The sequence below is a fragment of the Cariama cristata genome, unplaced genomic scaffold, assembly GCF_000690535.1.
Source record: "Cariama cristata isolate BGI_N322 unplaced genomic scaffold, ASM69053v1 scaffold33210, whole genome shotgun sequence".
NCBI classification, from domain to species: domain Eukaryota; kingdom Metazoa; phylum Chordata; class Aves; order Cariamiformes; family Cariamidae; genus Cariama; species Cariama cristata.
In genome coordinates this window covers 13,257-33,049 of record NW_009594688.1, presented here as the reverse complement: position 1 = coordinate 33,049, position 19,793 = coordinate 13,257, and the positions used below count along the sequence as shown (strand labels likewise).

General features: G+C 36.4%; 1 protein-coding gene across 1 annotated transcript; it reads left to right on the top strand.

The window, feature by feature from the left end:
- Positions 1-42: 42 nt before the first annotated feature.
- NSUN2 (NOP2/Sun RNA methyltransferase family, member 2) lies at positions 43-19,374 on the top strand (the record flags this gene model as incomplete). Its single annotated transcript, XM_009698881.1, has 17 exons — positions 43-193; positions 307-412; positions 1,052-1,123; positions 3,702-3,786; positions 4,611-4,803; positions 5,191-5,265; positions 6,383-6,513; positions 9,098-9,171; positions 12,171-12,301; positions 12,912-13,008; positions 14,129-14,304; positions 14,833-14,925; positions 15,308-15,443; positions 16,737-16,817; positions 17,045-17,183; positions 18,122-18,161; positions 18,813-19,374. Coding segments are annotated over 17 exons (2,186 nt in total), but the record flags the coding sequence as incomplete, so codon positions are not given.
- Between the last annotated feature and the right edge of the window lie 419 nt (positions 19,375-19,793).

Genomic DNA, 19,793 nt, shown 5'->3' with positions numbered 1-19,793 from the left:
TCCGCCGTTTTCGCCGCGGAGGCGGTCCGCTGTCTGGAGAAGGCGTGTCTCCGTCCGGTCGTCTTCTGCGCGTCTCTCTCCCTTGCAGTCACGCCAAAGAGATCCTCCACTGCTTGAAGGAAAAGTACTTCAGAGAGCTGCAGGACCTGGAGGTAGATGGCCAAAAAGTTGAAATGCCGCAGTCGCTGAGCTGGTAGGTGAGCTGGGAGTGAAATAAGGCACCCTACATATTCCCGATGTGAAGCCTGACAAGTTGATTTCTTTCTTTCTTTTCCCTCTGCCTTTTTTCCTTCTCTTTTCTCCCAGGTATCCGGAAGAGTTAGCCTGGCACACTAACTTGAGTAGAAAAATCTTACGCAAGTCCCCGCAACTGGAAAAGTTTCATCAGTTTCTGGTTAGCGAGACAGAATGTGTAAGTTTTATCTAAATCTTGATTCATTTTTTTTTTTCCTGTTCATATCCTAAGCAGTGATTTATTTAAATGCATTATGAGAAACTGAGACTATACCTTTTTTCTCAGAAATTGAGTCACTTAGAAGAATCTGGATTTTATGTTGCTGTTGACAGCAATTCATCCCATGACTCTGGCACGTAATTGCAGTTAGAATTATTTATCCTAAAGTAATTGCAGGGTTTTTTTGTTTGGGAATATGAAAATAAGTCCCTGTAAAAAAAATCAGTTGCTGTTAGAAAACATGTTTCAATCTGGTAAAAAGTACATGTGTGCATATAACAAGACTTACTTCTAGTGATGGATGTTTCTCACTTGGTTAGAGCCAATTTCTCATCTCTTTTGAGTAGAAACTACATCCATATAACTAATAAAATTGCAGTAAGTATGCAATTATCAGAATTTCAATTGGGTGAAATACTGTGATTTTTTTTGTTAAATGCTGACAAAATTTAATCCTAAATTTATCATGGTCTGTTTTTGATTGCTTTATTATTTTACAGCATAGAAATTTTAAAAGTTTATTGCAAAAAAAGTGCATTGTTTTGTAGAATAAAAAGGAGTTGGGTTTTGGTGTGGTTTTTTTTCTCTCCTTTCAAGGGAAATATCAGTCGTCAGGAGGCTGTTAGTATGATCCCACCTCTGCTGCTTAATGTTAACCCTCATCATAAGGTAACTAGAATATACTGTGTACTAGAGTTTTTTTTCCTAGAAGATGGTTTGATTACAAATTACAATAACAGTATCAGTGCTGATACACAATTCTGTTTTGTGTTGGTATGTTTATGCTTTCTGCACATAAACAACAGCAGTCGACTAGTGTTCAGATCACAAATACACTGTCAGAGGAATGTCTGCTTTTTCAGCTATATATAATAACAGAAAACACTTTTTTACAGAAAACACTTAGGTTTTAAGTAGTTGCATAATCTTACTTTCAAAGTGTAAATGTATTTAGCTGCATCTAAGTTATGTATTCAAGTTTCAACCCGCTTTTAAAGTAAGATGACTGTTTTTAACTTCTTGCTATCCATCCCTCTGTGAACAGATGTAGTTTTCCAGATCCAAATGATAATTTTCTCTCTGAGGTAGTTTTCATCCCTCTATGCATTTTGAAGAAGTTGCAGACTTCTGCTCTATGAATCCATTAGGCAAAATAATTTGGGTGAGCTGAAAAATGATGTTGATGGTGGCTAAAGAGGATAGGTTGCTAACTTCAACTGAGGTCTCTAAGGACGGTGGTATTTTCTAATGGCAGATTGTAGGAATGGGGGTATTTGGTAGTAAACTTTCTGTTCTAACCTTCGCGATGTTTTTGTACTCTGTGCTTGTTTGCAGAATGAATCTGTCAGGTGGCTTTATTCTCTTAATCTGTTAAGTTAATGAGCTAGTTAGAAGTGCCGTGCTATCTCAAGCAGCCATGTTTTGCACTTCTTTCTTAAAATTTTCATGCTGTGTCTTAAAATTTCAGAGTTTTTCAAACTTCTGACCTATATATTTTAAAGATTCGTTTGTACATACTTTTTTTATATAACTTTTCAGTTTGTTTTCTCCTACTGTCACCTCAACCCAATGTATAACACAGGGTTGATGGCTATTTTACATGAGGCAAGGTTTTCTCATCTCTCTTGATTGAATAATGAATTGAGTGATAGATTGAGTCCTAACGTGTCACAGGTGCATTTTGAGTTTTGTCTGGAGTTGAACAGGTAGCGAATGTGTTCAGCTTAATGGAAAACACAAATTGTGAGAATATTTTTGGACATGCCGTGCTTATATTGCATATACTAAAGTAGCAGTATATGTTTTCTGCCTTGAATGTTTAACTTTGGTGATTGTATTTCAGCAAGCACTTGCCAGAAATACATGTTTCCACAAATTTGCTCATAAATCAGACTGAGAATAGAATCATAGGTTCTTTATCCTTTCTTGTGAGAAGACAGCAAATAGCTGCTGTAACAATGCCTTAGCTGTTGTCATTTGGGACCTTTTATGGTCTTTAGTGCCTTATTTTGTGAGCTGCTTGTTACGACTAGAATTGCAAGTTACTTTTTGCACTTAACCAGCATGTTCTGTATGTTGTCTTACATGTTGATTCCTATCTTACAGAAGGATCAGCTTGATGACTGTCAAGCCTCTCTGTAGTTGTGTTCATTTTTAGTCTATTTTTCACAATTTGTTTTTCCCTTACCATTGGTTTGCTGGACAATTTTAGGGTATGTTTAGGCTTGCTTATTCTTCATTATCTTTGGCATTATCTACAAAAGTAAGTAGAAACCAGTAGCGTCACAACCATTACTTTAAACAGCAGATATGACACTGTCTTACTGAGTGTGTTTCACGATGCATTAACACTGCTGCATGGCAGTGCTTATCGCACGTTCTCTGGAGCTCTCAGTGAGTGCTTTTTGCGTTTCTCTGGGATCTTTCTTCCAGTTTAATCTTGTTCATGCCAGGGGCTTGAATGAGGATCTGAGCAGATCCATCCCTATCTTTTATCCTTTTGCACAATTTCAACTAACTTTTACTGGAGCTAAAGGTCCAGAAGAGAGAGTCATATGAAAGTCTGTAAGTAGGCAAGAGGAAAGACTCTTAAGCTTCCTTTACTTAAGAAGACAGTGTTAGCTGTCATATGGTTTGCTGTGAAAGTGACTGTATGAATGACTGGATCATAAGCCAAGTTTATGATTAACCAGGAGGGAGAAATATGCGAGAAATCAGATGTTGGTGTCTGTGCTGTTCTGTTCTGTTGCCTGACAGCAGTTTGAATACTTCCCAAGTGCTTCTTCCAGGATATAGAAAGAAGCAGTTTATGCTGTCCTGATTCTTTACATTAAAATGCAAATGTGTGACGAGGGATAGCAGTTCATTTTTATAAAATCTATATAATCAACTGTGTCGGATAGTCTCTGTGTGTATATGTAAAGTTCCAGTTGACTTGTCAGAATCGCTTGTGAGCTGATAAAAGGACCATATCACCGTATCTGTATTCAGATTCCTCTTTCAAATTTTTTTTCAGCTGATGTGCTTGTTCCTTACAAGCCAAAGTGCTCTTTGTATTTTAGACCCTCAGAGATAAAGCATATAAGAACAGAACTGTATGTCTTTGCAAATTGGTGTTCAGAACAATCATAATTCTGCAAGTGTATGCAAAAATATTTAATTTAAACAAGAACGCATAGTAAATTTCTCAAGTACTTAAAAAATACAAGGTAGGACTTTTTTTTTTTTAACTTTATGGTGTTTGTAGATTCTAGATATGTGCGCTGCACCTGGATCTAAGACTGCACAACTCATTGAAATGTTGCATGCAGACATGAATGTTCCTTTTCCCAGTAAGTCTGGAAAAACTACCAAAAACTTTTATGACTTTGAATTTCTGCTTTTTCTTGTAGAAGATTATTTTTAGTATCAGAGATAAGTAACTGCATTTAACTACATATTGAATTCCCAAAGTGGCTGAGTGATAGGAGATGGGAAGTACCTCACCTTTTCCTTGAAACTTTGTGGGCTTCCTTGGCTTGAAGGAAAGAGATGGATTATATGTATATATCTTCACAGTTCAGACTACAGTAGATGTGATTAAAGCTTAATTTTTGTATATAAATCAGGTTTACTTAGTAGATGGTGGCCCATGAGCCCTTGTGTCTTAGTGGTATCCTGCAAACACTGGATTAAACTGCTTTAGCCTTAAAATGGTCATGATATTTATATTTTTTTTTTAAACTTCAGAATCTTTACTTTCAGTTAGATGCTCACAGAAAATACTGCCCATAGAAATTGTGAAGTCTGGGAGCGGGGTTGGATTCTTTCTGCATTTTACTGAAAATCTGCTGATGTACAGAGATTGTCTTCGGTGGCAGTGAAGGTTTTCTCTGTTAGAAGGGTTTTACTTTGAAAAGGGAAAGGGCCCTTGGTTGTGTCTCATTGCTGCTGCATGGAAGCTAGAACTCTTGAGACTGTATTTGACACATCAGTTAAACCTTGACATACTTTATGTTATCTTATGTTCAGTAAGGGGTCCTCTATTCATAAGCAGTCTTTTAAGTAAAAATCTCTAGTGAAAGGTTTACACAACTTTGAAGATGAGACAATAAACTATGTAAAATTATTTAGCTATTGAACAGTAAAGCATCTTCCCACTATTTTGTGTTCCCAGAGGGTTTTGTAATTGCTAATGATGTCGACAACAAGCGCTGCTATTTGCTGGTTCATCAAGCTAAGAGATTAAACAGTCCATGCATCATGGTGGTAAATCATGATGCCTCCAGCATTCCTAATCTACAAATAGATGTTGATGGAAGAAAAGAGGTCCTCTTCTATGACAGGATTTTATGTGACGTCCCCTGCAGGTATCTTGCATGTAATCTTCAATACACAGGTTTTACTGCACCAAGTGCAGTGCTAGAATTTTTGTGTTACTGAGTTATGCTTTTTGAGTTACTTAGTGAGTTATGATTTATAGTAACTTCCAAAACAGGTGAATGCCTTGAAACTGTCTTAGGTAAGGGGATACCAAATCAAGATGAACTTTTTTCATTCCAAGTGGTACTTACTTGGTCAACTGAAGGACTTTAAATTTTGAACGTGCGCTCAGGATACAGAAATACAAACAGTACAGCATAGAACAACTAGTTAAGATGACAGACGGGCTGTTAAATTTTTGCTGCTATAAATTACTTGGATATGAAATGAGTTTTACCCACAAATAATACGTGTCTGTTCAACATCTGTTACAGTGGAGATGGAACCATGAGGAAAAACATTGATGTATGGAAGAAGTGGACAACACAAAACAGTTTGCAGCTCCATGGGTAAAAATGCTTATTACACATCTGCACTTCTTTCATTTCTCTCTCCTTTTCCTGTATCTTTAACATCTGCATACATTCACAAGTTAATATATGACCAAGCAGAGACTAAGAAGAGTCACTTTTCTCTCAAATCAAGAGCTTATGTGCTATTCAGAGAAGGTTTAGTGTTTCAGATGTGAGTAGTGGAGTGTGTGAATCTGAATTGCTTGTATTCTTATGAATATCTGACATTAATGTTCATTGAGTTAATTTAGACAAGGTCGCTAATCAAACAGGGAACAGATAATTTGGTTGGGGTTCTTAGTGTTTATGCAGGTAAAATACTGTTGGAAAATACAGAAACTCGTAAAATTTAATAGTAATGTTTTAAAGTCTTTAGAATATCAGAGATCATACGTAAATGGTTTCAGTTACCTGAGACTAATTTATGTTAACTGATGGTGAATGAGTAATTAGCCTAGTGCAGGCACATGATAAAAAGCAGTAATTTAAACATAGATCAAAAATCTTAGAACATTTTACTGTGCATTTGTAGCAAGGTGGGAATGCTGTGAGTTGCTGTGACTTGGCTGACCTGTGGTGACTTGCTACTGCTTGGCAACTCATTCATAATTATAGGTTTTATTTTAATTGAAAGTATGCAGATAGGTTATAAGCTGGTGATCCGGCTCAGTGATACTTTTCTACAATGCTAGCTAAGCTTCGTTGTCCATAATATTTCTAATGGATCACTCCTCATTTTAACTCTAGATTTCTGAGAAGAAGAGTCAGGTTTTTGTTATTTTTCTAGTGTTGAGTACTTTGTAATAAACTTAATGGGGCACTAAAAAGAACAGAATACAGAATGTTATAAGTTATCATGCAGTAGTGTTAATGTTTGACCTACTTGCTGTTTTAATAGGTGCGATTGTATGTCTGCAGTATAGACTGCACTGGGTTGACAGTTTGAAACTGGCTTTAATTTGTGTACTGGTGACAGCTGTGTGGAACTCAGTAAGTGCTGGCTTAGTGCATGGAGGGTTACATGTCTGCAATATAGCTTCACCTGTAAGAAATTTGATGGCAAATCTTTCTGGTTCCTGCGTGATACCTGGCTAGACCAAGACTGTTCTGTTAGATTGCAGTTAAGAATTGCAACCCGTGGTGTTGAACAACTGGCAGAAGGCGGGAGAATGGTATATTCTACGTGTTCGTTGAATCCTATCGAAAATGAAGCTGTGATCGCATCTCTGCTGGAAAAGAGTCAAGGTGAGAATGCGAGCTTGGATGGAGTGGGGAAATCTTTTTTTCTCAGCCCGTAAAAGGATACCTATATATCCTATACATATGTATCCATAAATACATATGGTAGTATTAGTGATAAGCTTAGTGCAGGTAACATGCTCCTGGTATGTGAAACCGCAGCAAATTTTTGTTACCGGTAGGATTTCATTGGTGTTGATATGAGCAGTCTTCTTAAATGGGCCTAAATCAGGTACAAATATAAAACCTGAAGAAGTTGTGTTAATGACACACAATAGACTTCTACAGATCCATGGAATTCAGTCTGTGTTATATGGCTTCTGCTAACTGATTCCACTGGTTGGAGTCTATATCTGACATTCGTACTTCCTGTGGAAGACACAGTGTGGGACATTACTGCTGTATGCTATAGGAGGAAAAAGCCCTTAAGCAGTTAGAGGAATGTTATTGTGCACCAGTAGGTGGAAGTCACTAATACCTTTAGCATCCTTTGACCAACGTTTTGACATGCTTGGAATTTTAATGTCTTTAAGCTCATGAATTTTTTTTACACTTTTAACTGGCATATGAAGGCTTGCTTAAGTCAGTGTTAAATCACCATCATCTGAAGTAACAAGAGGTAGAAAAATTGAGATGGGCTGGGAAGCTGCACTGCATCACTTTGTGATAGTGGGGTTTAGTAGCGCAGATTTCTAGTGTTGAGCTGATGGGCACTGTTTTTTCTGAGGTAGTAACCTGAAGTTTGGAGACATCTGATTGGATTTTGCATTAAAAGTTCCACAGACTTTGTTGAGCATTGTACAGAGCAAAAGCAGCTGTATTGCTCCTGGAGCTGAGCTGGTTCTGGAGGTAGAATAACCTGTTTTGTGTAATGTTTTCTTTGTGCTAGTCACTATTCTGGCTCTAAATTATGCATGAAATTTCATTGTCTCAGGAGCAGCAGTTTAGCTAAAATGCCTGCAGGTAATTAGGAATTGCCTGATTTCCACTCAGAGGACACTTTTATTTAGAGGTAGTTTCTTTGGCACGCTGCGTGAAAGAACAACATAGACATTTCCAGTAAATTATAGTATGCTTGACTTATTGAAGGCTGCAGTACACCAGAGTTAAATTTAACAATGACAAGATTGGAAAGCAGTAAGGACTAGTTTGGATAGGAGCACAAAGGAGTGTGGATGTTAATGGAGACCAACAATTGCAGCATCTGGGGCAAACTCAGTACTTGGAAGTAAGGATCTTGACTGGCTGTGGCATTTGGATCTTGTCTCTGCCCAGTGGAGGTGTTTTGAGGCTTACTTGGAGGCTATGATGTGTCCCAGCAAGTGAATGTTATCCTTGGACCTTGAATGCAGGTGTAGCTAAAGAAGGGTGAGGTAGTGCAGTAGTCTGCAAGGGGCATTGGACCTCAAGGATTTGCTCAGGTCAGTCCAGAAGGTTTATCGGTTCCTCAGTGTTAGCTTAGTTTCTAGCACTGTATTACGCTGCTACTTATGGAGCAGATCAGACATTGCTTTCCACTTAGGGCTGAAGGAGTGAGACTTTTGTATCACGTTTCTCTACTGGGAATTGTAGTACTTCTGATGGACTGTTCAGTGCCTGATGAATCTGATGTAGTCTTGAGGCATCAGTTGAAGTCATGCTGTAGGTAGGCAGGAATATTCAAAGGCCGGATGTGAACATCAAGTTTAATCAGATTTGAAATGTCATTTTGGAATTTGTGTATGTATTCATGTATCACTTTTTCGTTTATTTAAAAGACTTCTTAAACTATCACGGTAAGAGTAAATGGTTAGTCATGTAGAACAGGTTGATAAATTGTGTACAAAATGAGGAAAAGCCTACGTAACTGTAATAACTAAGTATTCAGAATCACAAATAAGAAATTTTAAGGGTATTCTCTAGAGAGATCATCTACTTAAACAGTATCACCTATTTAAACAGGAATTTTTTATATCATTCTTTCTGTACTTGGGGCAGCTTAAAGTTTTTATTCAGTAGATTAAAATATACTTTGTTGATGTTTCTTGTAGTAATCTGACATATTTTAGGCACATAGCCTTTTGTCCTGTAAGGTTGATAGCACTTACTTTACTGTTAAACAGTTTCGAATTTTCCTTCCCATTTGAAAAATAATTAATTCTTTTTCCTCTCACACTGGAATGTATTAAGATGGTAAGTCCATAAAATGAGAATATATCAAGCATTTTAAAAGGCTTAGTCATCCCAAAAGAGTGCTTCTCTGAAAAAATACTTAATCAGTGTAGTAAATCCAAACTGATGAAACTAAATGGAACAGTAATGTTTAATGTTACAGGTTGTACAGTATTACTCCGTGCAGCTGCTACAAAAAGTATCTAACCATTATATTTTGGTTAATTTATAGGTTGCAAACTTCTGTAGTTACTATGAACAGTTCTTAACGATCTTTCTTGTTAATTTACATGATAGTAATTGTATAACATTTTGTTCCTTGAAAGTTTTAAAAAGCAGTGGTCTTAAAACTTGAAGGAAAACTGTTTTTGTAAAAGTTAATTAGGAACAGAACTCTCAAATTCTGTTTTCGAGAGTGTTCATATTCTTGGAATTTCAGGTGCCTTAGAACTTGCTGATGTCTCTTCTGAGTTACCAGGTTTGAAGAGGATGCCAGGAATTACAAAATGGAAGGTACTTAACCTGATATTTCTGTGAAATTGGTCTGTGGTAGAGTGTTAAATTAGGGAAATTTTGAAGTGTAACATTTCAAAACTTTAGATTGAGCTGAAGCATTGGTAGTGATTTGCAGTTGGAGATTTAGACTATATAGCATTGTAGAGGAGAGGGCTAAAAATCTTTCTGATGAGTTCTTGTCTCCTCATCAGCTTTCCTCTTCTTCCTCTAGCTTTGTTTCCTATACTTTCTTAATATAATTGCCTTTTCTATTGAGTGCTTGTGGCCTGTAGATGGCAACATAATTTCAGCCAGTTTTTAAGTTAGCTCTCCTTCTCCAGCTTCACAGTCTGTGAGTGTTAGATCGTACAGTTCTTTAGCTGGTCCGTTTGAATCATTTGGAAGTAAAAGCTGTTACATTTTAATTTCTGGAAATAAGCTATAAAACCTGCAGTGATGTGAGTAATTCTAGAATATTAATAGAATCCTGTATTTTATTCCAGGCCTTATGTGATTTCAGTCCTGGAAACAGACTGTAGTAGGGAGGGGTAAAAAAAAAACACAAAGCTGCTTCAGCTTCCTGTTAAGAGTATAATCAAGAAGAGTAGAAGGCCACCCTGGTTTTTTTTTCTGATTAAATTTTAATTGTACCATGTGCATTTGCAACACAATTGGTTGTTCTGTCTTCTCTTACCATTTCAGTAGTCTCTTGCAATGGCAGTCTGCAGGTTTATGCCTGTGTGTAGGCTAATGAACGAGATGTGTGGAATAAAGATTTGCTTATGTTCTGCTCTTGGAAATCCAGCTTAGAAACGAGCTGATTTCTTTCTTACAGTTCTAAAAGTTTAAATTGGATGCTTGTACCTTAAGGATAAATGTAGAATGCATAACAGTGGCTCTATGATCTTAATTTTACTTTTTTTTAGTGTATAAAGCTACAAAATATATACATAAAGATCACTAAGAGGATATTGTATTCCCTGTAAAATTTATTTCTGTGTTTGCAGTTGAAATATAGATCTCCCTAATGGATATTTTAAAAAGTAGGCTAATAAAATCTGTTGAAAGTTTGCCAGACTTTCTGCAGCCCTTATTTGCTGCTACTGTAATTTTTTCAAGCCTTGTTGGCTAGCTCATCATTGAATGTATTTGCTTGCTTTGGTGCTGTTTTTACTTGGTGCAACCTTTTGTTTCCTGGTGAAATGTCTGTTCAGTGGGAGCTCTACAACTTAGTGATTACATTGAATATTCCTGAGCATTAGCTGACTGTAAATCTCTGGAAACAGCAAAATAAGGTTTTGTTCAAGGCACTCATAGGTGCTTGGAAATAGCATTCAGTACTCTCTCCTTAAGCCAAATGATGAGTGAACTCCAATGAACTACTTCAGAGTCTTGAAGGAAGAGACCTTTTTAACTCCAGATCTGGTAATCTACTTCTGCAACACTTGTAGTCTTCATTCTACCCTCACAAGACGCTAATGAAACGTGCAATAGAGAAGAGTTCAGCGTGTTCTTTGATACTTTATCATTCTACCAGTTAGATTGTGTGGTTAGGCTGGTAAACCAAAACTGAACAGTGCAGGGCTGTTAGGCAGTTATTCTTCTACATCAAAAATAGTTCTAGACTTGTTTGCACTTCTAGTTATTTATCGGTCCTATTGTTTGTTTCTCTCAAGCTGACTTCCAAAGAAGAGCAGTTCAGAATCGCAGTCTATCCTGTCTCCATCTAGCAATATAACATGTAGCATATTTGGACTTGAAATACTAATTCTGGAAGCGCAGTCATTTCTATTTCAGGAACATGCAAAAGCACAATATTTTAGGTGTGATCTAATCAGTGGCTGAAAATGCCAGACTTCATGATGCTGAAATCTGTGTTCTAACATTCTTAGTGAAGTTGTAATCCAGATAAATTTTACATTTCAGTTGCCAGTAGAACACTTAATTAAACCTTGAAGTCAATCACAGCGAGATGTATAAAAACACTTCATTGTACTTGCCAGTCCTGAAGTCACCATCACCGTACTGTGACTTCTCTGTTTTGTTACCTTAACAACAAAAACAGGCCGTCATTTCAGTCATTAATTTTATGCATTTGCCCCACGCATCCCCAGATGTGACCTTTCTTACAGCCGTAGCGTCCAGTACAGAACTAGGCATCTAGAACTCAAGTCAAATTTTACCCCATTTTTTTTTTCACTTTGGTATTCTTAAAGAGCATTCAGAATACCTTGCTACAAGAGTTGTGGCTCTAACCTTCTGCTTGTATCTTAAGAGTCCTTCAAAAGCTTTGACCCTTAGAGAGAATGAGATGATGTTATGTCCACACAGTATCTTAGAGTGAATTTATAGATTTCTGAGTCCTGGATAAAGATACAGGCACTAGAAAATTCATGGGGACGTGGTTCTTCAGTAACTTTCCTCGAAAACATCTCTATCTGTGACCCATGTTCGCCTGTCTCTTGGGGCTCTATGCTTACTAAGCTGTTGTGTTGCACTCTTGCATCTTTCTTATGTAATGAAATTTGGATTCCTCATTTCTAATCTCTGTTAGACTTCAGTAGGCCTTTTCCTTCGTATACTGCTTGGAAGCTGCCTGTAGCAGAATATTTCACAGCCAGTCTCATGCAGAAAAAGAGGTAGTGTATCCTAAAAGTGATGGCTTACTAATCTTTTTAAATGTTCCACCGCTGTCTTTCATTTGGATTTTGGTGTTCTGAATGTTCTAGCAGGTTACCATAGATCACTGCAGTTGATTCTGCACCAGTCTTTACTTGACTGAACACTTTTTGAAGCATACAAAGTAGAGCAAAGAGGTACAGCTGGCAAGAATCTCCTGTTCTTAAGTGCACACGTACAGCGCACAAAGGAACAATACACTTTAAAGAACTTAATTTACTGTAACAGAAAATAACTTCTCTTTTTGGCATCTGAACCTTGGTTTGAAAGTATTTTAATTAAAACTTGTAAAATGGTGACCTATATTCTTCATAGTATTTATATTTACTCTTTTGAAGGTAATGCTGAAAGATGGACAGTGGTTTGAAGAGTGGAAAGATGTGCCTTCAAATAGACAAACACAAATACGTCCCACTATGTTTCCAGTAAAAGATGAAGAGAAGCTAAAGGCCATGAATCTAGAGCGTTGGTAAGTTTTCCCCGAGTAGATTTTGTGAGGTTTTGATGGTTACCTTGTACGATGGTGGGCAAATCATAATCAGGTCAGATTAGGGATGTGTTGCAGTATAGATCTATGCTTGTACAGGTTGGCGTATATTTTGATTGCTTCATATGTAATGGCAGTACACAATATTTAATTTCCAGTGAACTGAGAGAAATTATTGAAAGTTGCTTACAAGGAGTAAGTACTCACACAAACAGGTCAAATTCTTTACATCCAATAGAGATACATAGCCAAAATTACAGGAAAAGTATGTAAAACTTTAACATTTTAATAGTGTAACTTGTTTTCCATGACAGACTTTCCATAGCTATTCTAAAAATAGTGTTTAGAAATGAGTCATTAAAGCTCTGACGTGAATGGTTAAACTAATGCATTGCACTGATGCAAGTTATTTTACCAGAACGCTCTATTTTGGATCCTGTTTCTAGCTTGAGAAATTAAATCTGCACAATCCTACTAGGAATACTTGGTTTACCCTGAAAGTAAATATAAGTGTGACTCTTCTAGTACTTTTGAGAGAACCTGAATGCTGATGATGAATACACTGCAACATTAATTTTTTTCCCCCCGCTAGTCTTAGGATATTGCCACATCACCAGAACACAGGAGGTTTCTTTGTGGCTGTGTTAATAAAAAAATCTCCAATGCCATGGAATAAACGCCAGCCTAAGGTAACTTCTTTTAAAAGTGCTAAAATGTTAACTTTTAATAACATTTCTGGAATTTTTTTGAAAGCTTACATAATAAAAAACATACTATAAGTGTTTTGTATCTGCCCTTCAGTTATAGTTCAGTGTGTCAATTAAGAATAAATTCCTAAATCCTTTAAGAACTTTTAAAAAAAATCTCCTTTTAAAATAGAAAAAAGAGAGGAGGAAGGATTTTGAAATCATAGTAAAATAGCAAGATAAAACTTGAACCTAAAATTAAGGCTTTGAAAGAATTACGGAAGCAGATTAGATTGGGTAGCTAAAGCTGTCACTTCTTCAGCTGTGTGTGGTCCCTCTGCTGAAGGCTTTTTTCTGCTGTGTTGTAAGCTAATTCTGATTTCAGTTTATCTTACTCCGTGGCTGGTTGCTCAGGAGTGATTCACTAGCAGATTAGTATAGCAGATCAGCACCAGGGAGAATGGATGTAAAACTGTTAGGAGCAGCAGCAGCTTCAGCCATCTGACTTTAATCCATTTGTTGTCCGTTGTCTTTAAAATCCTGTCAACAGGATTTTAAGTTGGCATGATTTATTTGATCTGTTAGGCTGTTCATATCTTTGAGAGAAACTTCTTGTGTGAATCCCTTTTAGCTGTTCCTATTTATTTGATTTGCTTCATTAGAACACCTATGAGTAAAATGTATGTGGCAGTAAGGAAAAAGCATTTATTCAGAAGCGAGCATCATCCAAGTAGTTTATGCTGTTCTAAGTGTAATGTTGTAGCACTCTTAGAGAAGGCGTGCAGCAGCAGGATGTGTGTTATCATTTTGAGTGCTAGGAGGAAAGCAGCAGATCCTGACTTAAAATAGTCTTCTCTGAATGTTTGAACATGATTTTGTAAATGGTACAAAAATTGCTTTCTTAGACAGTTGGTAAGAAATTGTCCAGAGCAGTAGTAGAGGTAAATGCAATTTATAATGGTATCTTGATTTAGTAATCAGATTAACTCCCTAAATGAATCCATTTAAGCACTTACATACAAATTGGTAAGAATTAAGTACATACAAACAGAGAACATAGGTACCTTTTGTTACAAGTTAGATACTACTTTTGCTTTGTTGAAAATACTATAATTTGAAATAGGTTCATCAGAAATTACCACAAAGAACAGGAGATACTGAAGGGACAGCAGCTAATTCAGATAATGGTCCTGAATGTATTATTGAAGAACCAACCCTTGCTGAAAATGAAGAGTCTAAGAAAATGCAAGAATTGCAGAATTCAGACACTGAACAAAGCAAAAAGGAAGGAGTATGTGGGTAAGAGACCATGTCTAAGTATTTGTCCTGTGACAGCTTCGTAATTGCCGAGTATTCTATAGTTCTTTTGTTACTGGACCCATTTAGAAGTCGACCAGGAAGAATTAATGAATTTGCTCAGTTGTCTTACATTTCCACGTTTTCTGTCTTGTATTTCAGCAAGTTAGGAAAATAACAGCTTTTCTTATTAGCATTGGCAAAGTCTGTTAGTCCTGTCTTCTGTTAAGGGAAAAACTACTTTCAGAAGTTAACCTTTGAAAGATCTTTACTGTCTGTGCAATTGCTCCCTTAGAAATCTCTGTTTACTTGGTTTTGTGTTTTTTGTTTTCAAGCACTGCTCTCACTTCCTCATTTTGAGAAGTTAAATAGTGGGTAGTGTTGTCTCAGTGAAGCACAGGAAAATGTCAGTATTCTGTTTGGCATAATGTTGTTCCCATAAGGCAGATGTTGACTAAATGAGCTGAATGTACTGATTTTGAACCAAGTACTTTTACTAAAATTGACAATGCAATGGTATTTTCTTTTTAGACCACCACCATCTAAAAAAATGAAATTGTTTGGTTTTAAGGAAGACCCTTTTGTGTTTCTCCCTGAAGATGATCCATTGTTCCTTCCTATCCAGTAAGAAAAAAATGTTTGTTTTGGCAGTAAGATTCTTAGTAGTTTAGGAATATTAGTGGTTCAGTTCATCACAAAAGATGTGTCTAGTTGGTCATACATACAACTTTTTCCCTAACTTTGCATCAAGTGCCCCTCTCCTCAACCCTTAAACTCTTCTTAAATAAAAATAACCAACTGTAGTTTGCACTGGAAATTTTCAAGTGTATCTTATTGTCTATGACAACTTGTCTTTTCTGATGTCATGCATCCTAGAAAGTCTAATCTTTTGTGTTCTGGAGTCAGTGTTGAGTGTTTGCAGAGATAGCTTGAGGAAATGGGCTAACTCGTGCATTTTGAGTATGTAATTTAATTGTTCAATTAATCAAAACAAGTATGTCCGCAGGAAGTTTTATGCATTGGACCCATCGTTTCCCAAGATGAATTTACTAACTCGAACTCAAGAAGGAAAGAAGAGACAGCTGTACATGGTTTCTAAGGAGCTAAGGAATGTGCTTCTGAACAACAGTGAGAAGATGAAGGTATGGTTCATCTCCTCAGGTTTTCACAACAGAGATAATAAGCATCAGTGGATGTCTCCTTGAACTTTATTGCCAAGGTTATTGTTTATATAGAGGATTAGCCCTCTGATAGGCCTTTTTTTTTTTCAGTCTGAATGAATGTTTTCTTCTCTATCCCTCCTCTGTTAAGGAGATGAAGAGTTGTTTCTGAGAGGTAAATAATAGTCTCCAAGATTAAAATTGGTATGTTCTATGGCAGATGGAAGGGAACTTAAAAATAGAGGAAGGGAATATATATTTGCTCTGTGTGTACCAGCGTTTTTATGTGGTTCAGGTACCTTCACAAGTTTACATTGACACCTTTGTATTCATGAGCCTCTTAATTATAAAAGTATTAAGAGCTTTGAAAGGCTACCAAAAATAACAGATAACTTCAGCTGAATTATTAACTGGCTGTGTTACATGGAGACATTGTTTCAAAGTAATTTCAGCAACTGAACATTTTGAAAATTTGTTAAGCTGAATGGTAATGGGATAAGAAGTGTAGTTTTTGTCAATAAGAGGGAAATATTACATTTTTTCTATGTGACTCCCCATGAACAATGCCTTGCAAATGCTAAAGATTTGTCTTAAAAGTCATTGAATAAGTTAGAATGAGGTCATCTAGTCCAACTTCCTGCCCCAAACAGAGCTAACTTCAAAGCTAGATCAGATACAGTTCGGGGCCTCGTCCAGTCACATCTTGAAAATTTCCAAGGATATTCATTACGTCTTTGCAAGAGATCTTTGAGATCGATAAATAATTATCCTTTCATCCTACATGCAGGAAATGGCTACGTAATTGACAAAATTTTAAGAAACTGGTGTATTAGGCAGTGAGACTTTGGGTACCACAAAGGATATAGTGTGTCCTAATACTAAGCACTTCTGCATTTTTAAAATCCTGTCCTTGATTGACTTTCCCAGAATCACCCAGAAAATTCTTACTTAAACTAAAATTAAAATTAGATCTTAATAGTTCATCGCCCTCATTTTAAGGCTGCCACTTCCTCACAGTGTTCAGTTTTCAACATGGAACGGAGTAAAAGGCATTTATGTTGAGAGAGAAGTACGTTTTGATAGCAGGAATTCCTTTTTCCCTTGAACGAATTTTCACATTAATTTAATTCAGCATCCAGTGCAAACGAACAAATATTACAGCAGAATTATCCTTTCTTCCTCCTTTTAGTCAAACAGTTTGGGAAGAACAAACTTCACAGTGATAATTTAGAATTTATACTCCTGAATGATGCTTATTATCTTTACTGTCTGCAGGTTATTAACACAGGGATAAAAGTCTGGTCTCGCAACAGTGATGGTGAACAGTTTGGATGTGCGTTCAGATTAGCACAAGAGGTAATTACATAACATTGTATTTTCAAAAGAGATACTTTGGTTTCCTCTAGAGCCTATAGCACAGCTGGCATTAACTTTGTCAGATTAATGACAATTTGCATTTTCAATATAGTTTAAAATGTGAAAATTGTTTTCTGATATTAGCTAAAGGACATACTGTTTTTAACTTTTTTCTTTCAAAAAGTAGAAATTGCATTTTGAAATAATTATATTTATTTATTAAACAGGGAATTTATACTCTGTACCCATTCATTCATGCAAGAATTATAAATGTCTGCATAGAAGATGTTAAAATTTTGCTAACCCAGGAAAATCCGTTCCTAAGTAAATTTAGCAGTGAAACACAGAAGAAAGTCAAAGACATGGGTAAGCCTTCTAATTTGTGCTATGGCAAAATGATTATGGTACAGTACACAGAAGACTATGAAAATCCTGTCACATAAACTGTTTGCTAAAAATTTTGACTAAATTTGTCTTCAGTGTACTTTTTAATTAGGTAAGTAAGCATTACTGAAACCCCGTGTGCTACTAGAAACTGGTCCTTTCTGATCACAGCCTTTAAGGTTTATGAACTCCAGAGAACAGAAGAGTTGCCAAACTTGTGACTTCTGTGAAGCAGTTCTGTGAGGCAGCATTTAAAATATCCAGTGAACAAAGATTGTATATACACTACTGATCTGTACGTCTGTTAGTGCTCTAGCTGAAACTGTTTGTCATCTGCAATTATTTGTCATGATTTTATGTTTCAAATATAGTTATTCAGATTTGATTTTCTTAAATATGGGGAGCAATGTCTACTCAAATTAAATTTTTATTTTTTCTGCACTGGATACTTGAAGAAATGAACACTGGGTTTCAGCCTTTTGTTTATGTTGTTCTATTTCCAGGTCATCACTGGTCCTTGTACTAAAGTGTTTGAGGAGACAAAATGGGAACAACAGTTTTTCTAAATTTTGGGCTGGCATACTCTTACGTTCATTTTACTTCCTTGCTAGATTCACTGAGTAAATTAATCCACTATGTAGTTTTGTATTTAAATTTTTTTGTTTGGGGTTTGGGAGGGGGCAGGATTGGCAATTGCTTTTATAACTATATAAATACTTTGATCTGGGAAAAAAAAAAGGAATAAAAATTGGTATTGCCTATAGTTTACTGTACTGATGTAGATAACTGCTAACCAGCTTATGCTGTGTGGCTGTCTAAAAACTTGTTTTCTTGAACATTTTCAAAGTACAGTCATTTTAACATTGTACCAAGTAACACATCTGTTTTGTCTTTGTTCCCCCCACCCCCCTTCCCTGTAGCAATGGGAAGTATAGTTCTGAAGTACGACCCGGACCCAGAGTAAGTAGACGTGTTGCTTTCCATTTATGCAGTTTTAAAACTTGGACAATAATTTATTTTCACTCGGCAAAAACAGAGTGGAAGCATAGAGATGCAGTGAGGTCAACAGTAAAGCCAGACAGGATACAAAGAATATAACAGGGAAAGCAGCAGTCCTGCTTGTGTATTCTTAAAACACTTGTAGGATTTAGCTTTATAAAAGAGAGCTAGTAGTTCTGCCAGAGGTCCACAGTATCGCTGCACGTGATTTGTTTGTTTCCCTGTGAAGTCCAGCATTTGGAACAGAAAAAGTTAAAACTTTCTCATTTTCCATTATTGTTGACAAAGTAGTATTAGAAGCTCTTGAGAACTTTTTAAATGTAAACTTTAACCTTGCTGTTGCTTATATTAGTTTTGAAACCAGAGCCAGAAAATTATTTTGCAGAAATCTAATAGCATTGAGCTTTACTTTTTTTGCTTGCTTGCTTGTAGACAAGCAAGTACCTGTTTAGATATTAAAGTTAAGACCAATGTACTTGCATCTTCTACAAATAGTTACAAAATACATTCACTATTAAAGATTATGCACTTATTTATCAGGGTATGGCTATAAAATTAAGTTTTGAAGATTAACTTTCTCATAGTTGACCGAACGTAACTGCTTGTTTGTAGAAAACCTGATGATCTTCAGTGTCCTATAGTGCTGTGTGGTTGGCAAGGAAAGACATCACTCCGTGCTTTTGTGCCCAAGAATGAGAGACTTCATTACCTGAGGATGATGGGAGTTGAAGTGTTTAAAGCAAAGAGGAAAGAGGAGGAATCGGAAAATAAAACGGCAGAAGAAGTTCAACATAGGCTAGCACAAACAGAGGAAAGAATGGATGTGGAAGATAAAGAACAGGATTTAGTCACAAAAATGGAAGCAGAAATAGGTGAAGAATCTTCCCACACTCCTGTGGAAAGCAGTGCTATGGAAGTAGAAAATAAAACTGAGGATTTAGATCAATCTAGTAAAAATGCCACCAGTCATGTAAATCAGGACAGCAAAGACACAGATACAAGTAATGTGAAAGATTAGGTTTTTCTTTCTCTTACTTGGCAGCTTCCATGAGGCTCACATCTTTTGCTTTTAGCATGGAAGTGCATTTTAAAATTTCAGTTGGAATGGGATGTTCCTCTTTTAAAGTTTTGCCTATTTTATTTTTTAAGTGAAAACTATAAAGAGATTTCTCTTCAAGTGTGTCTTCTTTGTAACATTTTAAGCTGTATATTACTGGTGGGGGTGTGTGTCTGTTGCTGGCAGTGGACCATGCACCACTAAAATCTAAAACCTGTATTTGAAATGGAGTAACGGTATGTACATATGAACTGCCTGTGTAACTGGTCAAGAATGCTTTCAGAAGAAAAAAATGGGGTTTCATTCAAAGCACAGAAGTTCTAGAAAACATTTTTTCTCTTAAGATTATTTACCCCACCTACCACCCAATCTGATTACTACTTATGCAGGTTCTTTAATGGATAAGGGAATCAGTGTGAGTATGCATACAAATGCACATATAGGATATCTAGCAAACAACCTGGTAAACATTTATTCAAAATAAAACCGTGCACAGCATCCTGGAAAAAAAAAAATACTGCAGAATGCGTTTTGCC